At 39.9% G+C, this 13,105-nt stretch overlaps 1 protein-coding gene across 8 annotated transcripts in view; it reads right to left on the bottom strand.

The window, feature by feature from the left end:
* The window catches only part of mast2 (microtubule associated serine/threonine kinase 2), a 61,090-nt gene that overhangs the window by 46,048 nt on the left and 1,937 nt on the right, over positions 1-13,105 (bottom strand). For 4 of the 8 annotated variants that reach the window (XM_005734293.1, XM_013911164.1, XM_005734294.1 and 1 more), the window contains exon 3: positions 9,780-9,986. The exons of 2 other annotated variants lie outside the window; for them this stretch is intronic. In XM_005734293.1, coding sequence (XP_005734350.1) covers positions 9,780-9,986 — 207 coding nt within the window. Of the gene's footprint in view, positions 1-7,890; positions 8,185-9,779; positions 9,987-13,105 lie in introns of those variants that run through there. 2 more of the 8 variants (XM_005734296.1, XM_005734297.1) reach the window with 1 other exon arrangement.

The raw sequence follows: 13,105 nt of genomic DNA, 5'->3' as shown, positions 1-13,105 counted from the left end.
GCCTGTAATGACTTAGGAAGGGCTAGCTTCACTCAGGGGAAATTACAGATGGAAGAGGATGCTGTGATGTGGCATCCAGGTACGCTGATATGATATCTTTCTAAAGTGACACATTTGCTCAGCAGCCACCTCTCACATTCAGACAACACTGGCTGAGAACAATGCACGTGAAGGCAGATGCCCATGTTGTTTTTAATGAAAACGCAAACATAGTGACTATATTTTAAAAATGAGCATTACACCTATTCTGTCATGCTTTAAGAGTGACAGAGAACCAAAAGCTGTATGTTGACAAAAGATGCTGCAGAACGACTGCTAAACAGTATAAAAGCTAGCAAAGCACAGGAAGCTAAACTCAGGCTATAGTGATAGGCGCCCAATGTTATGAAAACAGGTGAGTGAACAAGGCGGAGGACAAGACCGACTGAGGGAATTAACTGGGAAGAGGGAAGAAAATGGGAAACACGTGAAAACCGCCACATGTGAGAACAACTAGACAAACATTAAGTAGAAACCAGAAAAAAAACAAAAAACGAGAGAATTCACAGCCAAACCAAAATGGAGACGAGAGACCTGGACTACAAAGCAGGATGTTTTTTATCCAGGTAACGTCATGTTCAATCCCATTTTATCTACAATGAAGGTGGCTCACTTCGTGCTGGAGTATATTGTTTTGGTAGTTTTTGCTGCAAACCTAACCTGCTCAGGTTATTTTTCAGGTTAGGGAGCAATTGGTGCAAAATCAACACCTACTGACCAATTAACTTTATGGAAAACAGCAGTCACTATTACTGGAAGACCTCGTGTGTGGATGGTAGGAGTGTAATTCAGAGTGTAATTCAACACTGTAATGTCTTTGCATTTCCCTGATGAACATCAGTAAAAAGTAGAGATTCTTTGACTCAGTTCTATTCCTTGATTTTTATTTGTGTTGCCTGAAAATCTACAAAATGTTTATTTTTTTGAGCCTTGATATACCCTTCTGAGAACCAGCCTATTCATTTCTGTCCTGTGTAATGGACATTTGTTTTTCGTCAATATCTTTTGACTTATTTGAGCTACCCTACTAAGTCCTGATGTGCTTAATAGAGGACATCCTGGGCTTTCCATTGATATCTCCTGAGTCTGGGTATTCTGTTTTAGTGCCAAAGAGGACGGAAATTGAAGAAATGTTCAATGGGAAGACTTTTTTTCCCTCGGTTCTCAGAAAATCTGGTCCTCAAACAGTACACCTATATTGCGCTTAGAGATCTTCATTTTAAATTTGCATGTAGACTAAGTATAACTTTGAATTCTGATGATCTACTCTGACCACTAAGTACTACCAGGGCTGCAGCTGAAAGAGCAAAAAACAAAATGATTTTCTATTTTAAATATAAACTTAATGAAATGCTTGATTTTAAGCCATCTGATTCTCTCGTGTCTCAATTTGGTGACGTAGTTGTAGTCAGATGTCCCACACCTTTCATGTGAACGTGCAGAGAAACCCAGAGTTAACTTAGCGAGTTGATAAGCAGCTTTGTATGACTGCTTATCTTGATTTCCAATGTTCAGTGAATCCAGATAACAGAAAGATAGCTGGGGTATGCTGAACTCTGCTCACACTAAACCTGATAACAGACGCAGAAGGACAGGCACCAACAGAAAGAGGAACAGACGAGGCAACACTGAGGAAACTAAAACAACTAAACATGAAGACATGAACCAAAACTAAAATGAAAAATGAAAATGAAAAAATGATAAAACACTGTAATATCGCAAATACTTAAAGACACATAATGAAATCTAAAGCAAAACTCAACAAGAATCAGTTGCAGACACTGACAGTGTAGTTATACTTGTTCTGCTTCTTCTACAAGGACTGGGATGCATGTGCAGTTGGCCCGTCGTAATGTGGTTTCTCAATGGCCAACTCCAAAAAGCAGACTAACAACAAAAACAAAAAGGTATCCTTGAGCTCGCTTTCTGATGATTGGGACCCGAGTGGAGCCTAGCCGAGTTGTGAACATGGAAAGCATCACAAAGGCTGTAAAGGATCTCCATACTGCAGGATAACTAATTACCTGGAGCTACTTTAATCCCACACACAAGACCAATAAAATTATGTCATTTACTACTATTCTCTCCCTATGCAGCTGACGCAGGTTTATATCAATCTATACAGCAGCCTGTTGAACTGCATCTCTCTGAATGGAACCTATTTCAAAACTATGCGTGTGTCAGATTATGACGACACTGTCTTTTACTTTTCTTTTTTGTTTTGTAACTTTAGCAGTGGATAAAAACAGTGGTTCGTTAGTAAAATGTTAAAAACTATCAAAGTTATTTCGTAAACTTTAAGGTTCTTGATCATGACAGAGCTCGTATATTGAAACATTATTATTGATTATTGACTCATTGACAGCATCAAAGCTAAAAGCAGATTTAAAAAAAAAAAAAGTTTTAACTATAAATTTACCCTTTATAGTTAAAACAGAATGGTTGGCATTTGTTCATCTTTGATTGAGTACAAATCAAGCAGTCCTGTATTATGTCTGTACAGAAGACAAATGCTAAGTACTTCCTTTCAGTCCTGCTGTGTGTATATTATTCTAAATTGTAGGAAAATGTCTTTAGAGAACAAATGGACAGACAAATTGGGACTCTCCTGGCAAATTGTCTCGATGCCAGCAGGTGTCGGCACAGTAACAGCATGTGTGTGCTGTGTTAATTGGCCCATCACATCTGCTGGCTGTAATTATGCAGTTGTGTAGTGCAGTGTTTTTGACAGGCTAAACGCGCCTGAATGATCACACAACAAACATTTTTCCACAAAGAAAAAAATAGTTTGAAATCTCTCTTAAGTATGTTTTTAAATTTTCTTGTCAGATATGCTCTTAATCTTTGTTCTATGATTTCTACGCCTAAAGTTTAGGAACTTTAGTAAATCTTACCCTAGTCCTTTAGTCTAGCTTCAGAGTTAATATATTAGAATTGATATTTAGGTAAAGGTTATGTAAAGGGAACAAAAAGCGCATCTGGGATTTTAAAAAATATATTTCATAATGGCAAAAAATACTATGTGTAATGTAGATACGATATTCTGTATGCAAATGCATGTATCTTCTACCATCTGCTGAAATGTGCCACTTCAGCAGTTTGTGGCAGCATGTAGTCGACACACAAACATAAATGACAGATGTACTGCCAAATTAAAGATTCAGTGATGTGTGTTCATGGAATATCTTCATCTTACGAAGACACACATATACACCATTGATCTTTTGAAAGTTTTCCCCTAAAGCCTGAAATTTAAACGTCGAAAACACAAGCGCCTACACAAAAAAGTGGCCTAAGGCAGGTGATCATTAGGAAATAGTAGAAGAGATGTACAGAAAGGGTCAGCTGGAAAGAGAGAGAGATGAACTGATGACCAAAATTCAGAGTCTGCAACAATGACTACAACTTCAAGTATTAAAGTAATGGATTGACTGAACAACAGGGAAGCTAATTAAACAGTTGCATGGCCTTAAGGTGCTATTAGAAGAAAGGTCATTGGGTTTGTCATCAAAAAATGTTAAGCTGAAGTCTTGATGCTGCAAATGAGAACAGATGATTGAGGCTCCAAAATGTATAGGCTCCATCCTCTGGGGAGAAGGGGTGTGGTCAAGAAAGTCAAAGAAATCTGATCATTGGATTCATTTTCAATTTAAAATTCAAATTATAACCAAAAGTCACATTTCTTGATGCATGCTGAATCATCCAGGTAAGTAAATCTCCAAAAGTTGATTCTGTTCATCTGGACGTAGAAACACTGAAAACGCTACGCTACGTCCAGAATCAACTTCTGGAGACAAAAGACGTATTAGAATTTTTCTGGATCTGTAAATGCCATCCAAGCCTTCAAAGAAATCAGGAATGGTTGCTGAGGTAATTTGTAAAGTTTTAAAATGGAAATCTTGAGGTAAATGTGGAAAAGGTGATGTTGGTTTGACAAATGTCTGCCAGAAAGCAGAAGATTCAGAGTAACAACAAGGGATGAGAAGCGAAGAGAAGAAGATTAAGAGAAGCAAAGGAACAAATGAACCGCCTTCGCCAGGAGACGACAGAAGGGTGACAATTATGGCTTGCAGCTCTGAGAGTCCCGCTAAAACAAAAAAACTGTTCAGCATGTAAAGGTTTCTTTACAGCAACCATCACTCAGTCTGCTGCTTCACAGACAAAGTTAATGAACAAATCATAGTGACTGTCTCAACAATATGGAATACCATCCGAGTCACGCATCAGAAACGCTTGGGGAAAAGAAGTGAGCAGGTGCCTTCCAGTGGAGCTTAATTTACTGAGGCAGAGGAGTTTCCATTAATGAAAAAACAATGTCAGCTTCTTTCATCTGTTACTGACCAGAATATAAAATGAATCTATAACATGATGCTTTTAGAAATCTATCGAAGCTCTTCTACTATATTGCTGAAGTGAGATGAATATAGTATGAGCGATAAAAGTGTTATTATGATCATTATGACTCTTCTGCCAATCATTTTCTTCTGCTTATACACTTCATGATCAATTACTTCAAGTAACATAAGGGTTGGAAGTCATGTTTCACATATATAAATGGATTGGCCGTCAAACACTGACAGTTTGAAATATATATATACCTTAATGCATTTAGTTTATGCTGACCATAAGACAGTGGAGATTTGCAGCCAAGTAATTTAAAATAGAAATTAGACTGTGTTTTGTATTTCCTTCTCCCTTCATTAGTTTTGGGTCACCAGCCAAGGTACCAAGGACATATGATGGTACAAAGGCGCAAAGGATACAAAGCTGGTACAGTTAAAAATCAAGAGCAACTCCAGTAAGTTGCTGTTGGTTGAACCACTGTCAACATTAGCTTCCTGTATGTTTATTTCTGACTCACATAGACAAATGTAACTTCAGTACCGAGACTACCAACCTACCTTCCTTCTTTCTCCTGCAGGCATTTTGGATCCCTGCTGGGAAACATGCATCCATTATGCAGAACTGACTGAAGGCTAGACACACTGTCTGAGTGTGTGTATCCATGTGTGTGTGGTTCTGTGTGTGACGTTTGTATGTGTGGGTAGATAAGTAAGCTTTTGGGTACCTGGTATCATCAAAGCAGCAGGCTGTGAGGTAACAGCACCAAGACTGAATTGCTTCTCTGGCTGAAGAAGGATTTATGGCTGAATCTTCAGTCAACATTACCACAGCTAGAATGGCCTTTTTTTCTCTTAGTAGTTTTTATCCAAGTTGATCCACCTGCCCATTTAATCGTATGGTGGAAAGTGATTCAAAGATATCATTTACAGCAACAGAAAAAAAAGGCTTATTTGTTTGTTTCTTAAATATGAGTTTAGGGGATTTATGACATGCCCACCACTTTGTTTTCCCAAATCTGTAAATGTTTGAACACACGTCTGCTTACTTTATGTCTCTAAAATGACAAAAACCTTGAGATCCAATAAACTTTTTCACTATAACACACAAAAGGCACAGTTATAGAAGTAGACATACAGGTTTTTGACATGGCTGACAGACTAACAAACAGCTGCACTGGCAGATGTACCCACACACACACACACACACACACACACACACACACTAAACAGACAGAAGGTAAGTTTATGTGGATAAGATCTATAGCGAAACTCATTTCCCACAGCCCACACAATAACTTTGTCTGCGGGTTACAGCCACCACAGGAAATCAAAGTGATAACAGACTGTGTGGCGACATGTGTGTATGCTCCTGCGGCAAGAGCTTTAGGGTTAATGATCTAACAAATGAGAAAGGATTCAACTCTGCATTGTTCTTGTGTCACTGTGAACAGTTTCTAACAAAAAACGTTGCATCAAACTTTTGTTTTCTTTTAAATGAAAAGGGTTTTTAGAGGAAACGTTTTTTTATAAAGCACCTTTATTAGAGTGGCATCAGAAAAATTAAAGGTACTCATCTAGATCACTGTCACCGTCACCAACACTGTAAAGATAAAGAAACTATGAAACACAAAGCAGCCAGTGTTTCTGGGGTTCCTATTCAAACAGTCAGTAAATTACAACACAAGTCAAATGGTTCATTCAGTCATTTATTAACTTAGTGGCAGGTCTTAACTATTGCACTATTTTGGTTTTGATGTCATGTGCACATTGCCCAAGAGCAGGTGGCAGTTTAGCTCACTGGGTGAGCAGGCGACCCAGGTTTGAGTTCAACCTGTGGCCCTTTTGTCTTCCCCCTCGCTCACTCTCTCCACTGTACCACTATCCACGAAAGGCAAAAATATAATAATTAAAAAAACCTTGCCCAAGAGCTGCCATATTGAACAGGATACAAAGCACCGGTTGCTAGGGGAAAATGTGGTTGGTGGTTCCTGAAGGTTGCTGGTAGTCACTGGGTGACATTGGTTGCAAAGAAACTGCTGGACCAAAAATCTCCAGATGATTAATTTGCTTGCTAGCAGATGGTTGTCTGTAGTTTTCCATGTCATAGTAAACCTAAAAACAACTATATACACAGTGGACACTAACAGCATTTCTCAGAGAATATGAAATAGTATTTTCACCTTAAATCACCATCCCTAGTTCCTATAGGTTAGTTTTGCACAGCCAGCACAGCTTCACTGGTCAATCCAGTAGAAGACCTGAAGGTTCAGCTGCAGAGGACAGCCCAGGGATCTGGTGTCTGTGCCATGTTTTGCTGGCACAAGATGGACCTACACATTATCAGGCAATTTTAGCTGACTGCAGTTCCCATTGTGCCAATTTAATGTCAAATAGCAAGTATAAAAGAGGAAATGATATCAAAGAACAGTGGAGCTACAATCTTTTGAAGTCTAAAACTGACAAAAGAAGCACACTTTTGTTTTAAGCGCAGGCTAATGAAACAATAATGCAAAAATAGAACCATTTTGCATTTGAAATTATGTTAAAACTATACGGCTAACTTAGAGAGCTTAAAATAATCTGTACGTAGACATTTCTGTAAATGATGGAAAAGTAAAATGTATTATGCTTCTGATCCGAATGTGATAAACGCTGCTACAAAAAAAGAACACAGTTTATTTTAAAACCTTCCGATCGCCTTCAATCAGTGCAAATGATGAATGTTATGCCTGATTACAGCTTAACGTCATCTGTCGACTGTATCCACTCCGAAAACTGACAGAGCCTGTTGCTATGCAGGAGTCTCACTTCACAAGCATTCCGCCCTTAAAAACACTGCTCTGGAGGTAACAAAAGAGCAACACACCACAGGACATGGTGACACGTGTGTGTGTGTGAGTGAGTGTGTGTGTGTGTGTGTGTGTGTGTGTGTGTGTGTGTGTGTGTGTGTGTGTGTCAGCTGCTACCCCTGTTATTACAGGGAGCAAAGAAAATTGCTGCTTCAAAGTGATAAGTACAGCCCTGTCTCTCCCTCTTGTTCCTGTTGGAGAAGCTACTTCTGCTTTGACTGACAGAGAGGAGAGAGCAGAGAAGAAGAAGAGGGGTCAACTGAGAGAACGACAGACGAAGGAACACGATGCTCGTTGTCAAATCACACTTAGGTATGTCACTGTAAATATGGTCATATCGAGAGCATAGGATAAAAAAAGAATTTGACAACAAACGTGCACACTGCAGATGCCAGCACCAAATGACAATAACTTATACTCAAAAAGCACCCTGTTCATACATCAAAACACACATCCAGTTAGCTGACCTTCATGTTGGAGCTGCTCCTGCTGAGCATTAAGACATGCAGGGAAGAGGAACGATAAAAGAGAGGAAAACGGAGCAAAACACAGGCAGTGGCATGAAAATAAAAAAGGCATATATGAAAGAGGGAAAAAAACTCAATGAAGGTAAGATAATGGAGGCTACAAGAAATGAAAGAGAAAGGATGTGTTTGTACCTTTTGGAGCGCCGCAGCATGCTTCTCTCAGGCAGCGAGAAATTGGAGAGCACCGTCCAGAAGGACTCAGACATGCTAACACTAGTGCAGTGCAATCATTGCTCTGACACGGCGACACTCGGCAGAGGACGCGGTTAACGAACAGACGCTGGCTTCCACCTGCCACACCGGCAACATCAAATGCGTGTGAGAGCTGTTAGTGTCTCTCCTCCCGCCTTCCCTCTTCTTATTCTCCCTATTCTGATCCTTTCTCGCTGCACAGTGCTGCCTCCTCCCTTCTGTCTTCTAACCCCTGTGTTTCTAAGTGGAGCTCAGCTGACTTCAGTTTCAGCTGAGACACACTTGTCATCAGGTCACAGATGCTCACAGACAGATATCTGAATGCAACCAATACAGAACTGATGCAGAAAAGAAACACTTTCTACTTAATTTAAGCACTCAAAGCATTTTCTGCTACAAGTCTCATTTACCCAGTTATACTAAAATCATGAAGCTATAAATGATTAAATCACACACACATTCATGCAAAACTTTGATTTATACCTAAACACTTGTGTAGGTACACACTTCAACACATCAGGAGCAGCTTTCGGTTCAGTATCTTGCCCAAGGTTACTTCAATACATGGACAGGCAAAGCTGGAGATCAATCACCGACGTTCTGGGTGGTACAGTAGATGACCTGCCCAACCAATGAGTATGGGTGATATAATATCTATTTTTCAATTCTGCCATGTTGTTTATTCAATGGTTTTCATCCCTTTAGCATTGCCCGGCAAGACCATGAGTGTTTCTCCCAAACTCGTCTCTGTGTTACATGTACGTTGACGGTTCGATCTAGTTGAGCAGAAGTCTGAACAAAGATCAATCAAGTATTCTTCCTAATGGCCAGCAGAAGACAACTCCTCTGATTGCAAAAGAAATCTAGATATGATATGGGAAAACAACCTTAGGAGTATTGACTGAGAATAGTCACCCTGTCGTCAGAGCATGTAGAGAGAAAAATGGCCCAATACTTTTCAGCAAATGCAAGGTAAGTTTGCTTTATCTCAGTGTGTGATCGGAGAACTTTGGAGAAAGAAAACACTTTGGACTGCTAAACTGTTTTCCTTAAAAAAAAAAGAAATGATCTTTTTCCATTTACTCGGGTTATGTGCACCTCAGGAGGTAGAGCAAGTCATCTACTAGTCAGAAGGTTGGTGGTTCGATCCCTGGCTGCTGCAGTCTGCATGCCAAATATCTTTGGGCTGCTCTCTATCCTGCTCGTTCATCTGAGAATGTTCGATAAGAAAACACTTACGTAGAAAAAAGTAGTTGCATGAAAGGGTGTATAAGGATGAATGTTCAAAGTGCTTTGAGTGGTCAGGTAGCGTGAAAAAGCGCTATAAAAGTCCTAATCCATTTATCATTTTTGTATAATAATATTCTATATCTAACAATAACTATAATATTGATGAGGTGATTTCATTTATTTAAATTCCAGCGGTCAACCGCATTTGCAAGTCTGGTTATTTCATAAAGTCAAATTCAATGCAGAAGATTGTGTGTTGTTGTGTTTGTGTGAGTGTTTTTGTTTTCCAACATAAAAGATGGATTTAAACTAAAATTAAGAAGCTATAAACGATCAAACAAACAACCCTGCAAATGGAAGCTGCTAAACAAAGTGAGTTGCTCTTTAAAAACAGCAAAAGAGTGTTGTAAGTGCTTTCTTGTGTCACCAGATGAACACAGCTCATTAGTTCCGTTTGCTGGATGCTCTCAGCGGTCTGTCAGCTATAACACCAACAAAAGGTCGGCAAACTGAGTAATGGGGACAAAAAAAGAAGGAGAACACAACACACACCCCAAAAGACCAAACAGTTATGAGATGACACGCAGGGTGGGTCTTACCTCCAAAGGAAGGGGTTTCCCCACTGGTAAACAGGGGCTGACAGAGGGCCATCACAGTAACAGAGAGAGGGAGAGGAGGACGAAGAGGAGAGGGCGAGGTTGACTAGGGCGGGCTGAATGACAGAGGGATGAAAGGAAGAGGGGGAAAGCAGGTGCTGGAGGAGGCTGTTGTTGCCGTGGCAACGCAACTGAGCTGGTGACCAGATTCTGCCAAAAGAGGAGGGAGGGGAGGAAGATGAAGAGAAAAAGACGCAAGGAGAGATGTGTGACGATGTGTGGGTGTGCGCTGGGCGGTTTAACACCATCAACTCCCTGCCTTTAGCTGGACCAGAGGAGCTACACTGTGACAATTTTTACACTACACTGAAACAAAGTTTAGCAAAACCTTCTTTGGTTACTACTCATGGCTAACACTTGCTCTTCGTTGTCTTAATAGTTTACTGACATTGTGATGGTGCACTCCATAGCAATGACCTCAATGGGTTTCTTGCAAATCTGTTCTTAATAATGATTAATTTAGAATTCAAATCTGTGCTTTAAAACTGTTTGTACTCTGTGAAGAAATTCAGAAATACCTTAGATCATGTGTACACACAAGCACAGAAATTTAAACTACAGTGCTTAAGAAATGTATTAAACTACAACCCAGTGTGAGTTTTATCCCACAGCTACTATAAATTACCAGCATTGCTAATTACCAAAATCATTTGTTAATATTTCCATAATGATTAATCCACCAGCAAGTACAAGCTCTTTAACCAAAATGATATTTTTAAATGCTAAAATATAATTACTGTTGTTAACCATGAATTTTCAAAGTTACTGTTTTACAATAAAGCAGAAAAAATGCAAAGCACATTATAATTTTTGATTAAGTTGCCAAATTACAGCATTCATAAACAGAAAAAGCACTCAAAAGCACTCAAAAAACTACTCCTATTCCCTGTAGATGCAAGATTCACCACTTTATTTTTCTTTAAACCGCCATCATTGACAAAGGAAGCACTTTAGAAAACTGTACTTTTTCTGTCTTTGAATTTGGACACTGTTGTTTCATTTTGGTCTAAGGAGCTTGGAAAGAAAAGTGTCTGAGGCATCTGAGAGCATTGGTGGAGAGTCCAATGCTCTCAGAACTGAAGAGTGGATGAGAGGCGCAACGTCTTCAAGGAAACTTAAAGAAGTCCAGACGCTTTTCTTTCCACACTCCTTAGACTACGATGACCTGGATGACTGAGAACCTTCACAGACATGTTGTTTCATTTTCTTTCTCTTCTTTTTTTTTTTTCAAGATTTCTTTTACAAATCCATCACTGCATTCTCCATAAAGCTTAAGATGTTTCTGTGTAGTGAGATAGTTGGGTGACAGCATGCAGATAACAAGAATGCATCTATGGATGTAGAATAATTCTGATTCAATGGTAAGATAACAGTGGTGGTGAATGAGGCCTAATAGCACTTGTTTACCTGGGTAACCCCAGTTCTCTGACAATCAAGATAGGTATCTCACTATAGTAAGCACCTTCTGGTGTGACCAGTCATGGACACTAAACTACCACCACATCTTTCAAAGACAGACCAATCACTTCAAGGACACAGCATCTCACTCAATCTTCCCCCGAGTGATCGGGGATTTTCTTTGACTGGTACGTGCTGAGAGTCTGGAAATCACCACAATTCCTGAGTCGACCTATGAGCCAGCATTTTTTTTCCCCTGGAAGGCAGATACACAATAAAGAGAAGCCAGTATTCTCTTTCTAGTCCCTGTCAGTACTCTTGCGGCATCAGTTGGGATCAACTGAAAGCTTTTCAGGGAGTTTTTAGGACATCCTAATAATAATGAATTACAGTAGTCCAGCCTAGAATTAACAAATGCATGAACTAGTTTTTCAGCATCACGACAGGACATTTCTAATTTAAGAGATATTGCATAAATGGAAGAAATCAGCCCTACATATCTGTTTAATACGCACATTGAAGGACATATCCTGGTCAGAAACAAGATTCCTCACAGTGTTACTGGAGGCCAAGGTAATGCACCAGCTACCACCATGATTGGCACCAGTAGAAGCCATAAATACTAATGCTCAGGTTAGCAAGCAAATAGCTACACGAGCACAAGTTTACTTAATGTGCTAGCTTGATAAAGTTCAAGTTTTAAACAATTTGACACCAGCTTACCGGAAAAATATCGTCACAAAACAAAAATGTAATTACAAAGTAATAATTAATCCTGAAACAAAAACAAAAAATTACAATGGTTCAGGACCACTGAGGAGCTCTAGTGATCTGCACAGGAAAGAAAGCAATAATGCCTGGTCTTGGGCCAAGGGTTATTAAGGGAGGTGTAGAAGACTGTGTGTCCTTGAAGTGATAGGTCCGTCTGATACAGACATATTGGTAGTGGATCTTCCACTCAGGTCACACCAGATGGTATTTCCCATAGAGAAATACCGAGTGACGCCTGAAAGAGAACACAGGCTCCCTCTCAGTTAGGGAGGGTTCCTCATCTGAACTAAACACCACGAACTTGTTGGTTGTGTAGAAACTATACTTTTTTCAGTAACCGGCTGACAGTATAACAATTATACTGCCTGAACATACACCACCCGAGCAGAAGTCACTACTAAGTGTCCCCAACATATTGTCTGACTGCCTGCAGATGTCCCCTCACAGCAGGTAGAAAGCCTCACATACTAACTTCTCACAGCCAGAGATGGCTGGACACAGTCTTGGATCAGCTTCAAAGAGCTCTGTAAGTACTCCCAGGGAGGCACCGGGTCAGCTGGTAGACTGAGCTAAGTCATAGCACTAATGTGGATAGAATTGGTCTGACTCAATCAGTTTTGTCTAACTCACTGGGTTACAGTGAGTGGTAGTGATAAGAAGCACACACTGTTTTAGGTTTAAATTCAGCTGTCAGTTGTCACAGCTATGCAGGGCAGAATGACCTTATGGTGTTGATCTCCACGTCCCCTCCCCCCTGCTGGATGGGGCAGAGTGGGAGAGACCACCTACTGGGAGGTCAAGGGCTGCACACATTTTAGTATCTGCAGTTTTTACCTAACATACTGTAAGGCCATCTGTGGTGTGCCTCTATAGTTTTTAACACACCAATTTTGGAAGCAGAATTAAAGACAAAGTCATCATCAAATGCTAGCCTGGAAACTAAGTCACACCAGCTGGCATAGCAGTGAAAAAACAACACTGTGTCCCAAATATTAGTGTGGAGCAGTCTGACCAGTAGGTTTTTGGAAGGTTTGTAGTGACAGTGTCACATAAAGTTGATTGAGATGAGCTGAAAAATACCACTGAATATTATGCAGTGT

This window comes from Pundamilia nyererei, unplaced genomic scaffold, assembly GCF_000239375.1.
Source record: "Pundamilia nyererei isolate P.nyererei 1_Seehausen unplaced genomic scaffold, PunNye1.0 scaffold00057, whole genome shotgun sequence".
Taxonomy (NCBI): Eukaryota; Metazoa; Chordata; class Actinopteri; order Cichliformes; family Cichlidae; genus Pundamilia; species Pundamilia nyererei.
The sequence above is the reverse complement of the archived record's forward strand: the minus strand, read 5'-3'. Positions and strand labels throughout refer to the sequence as shown.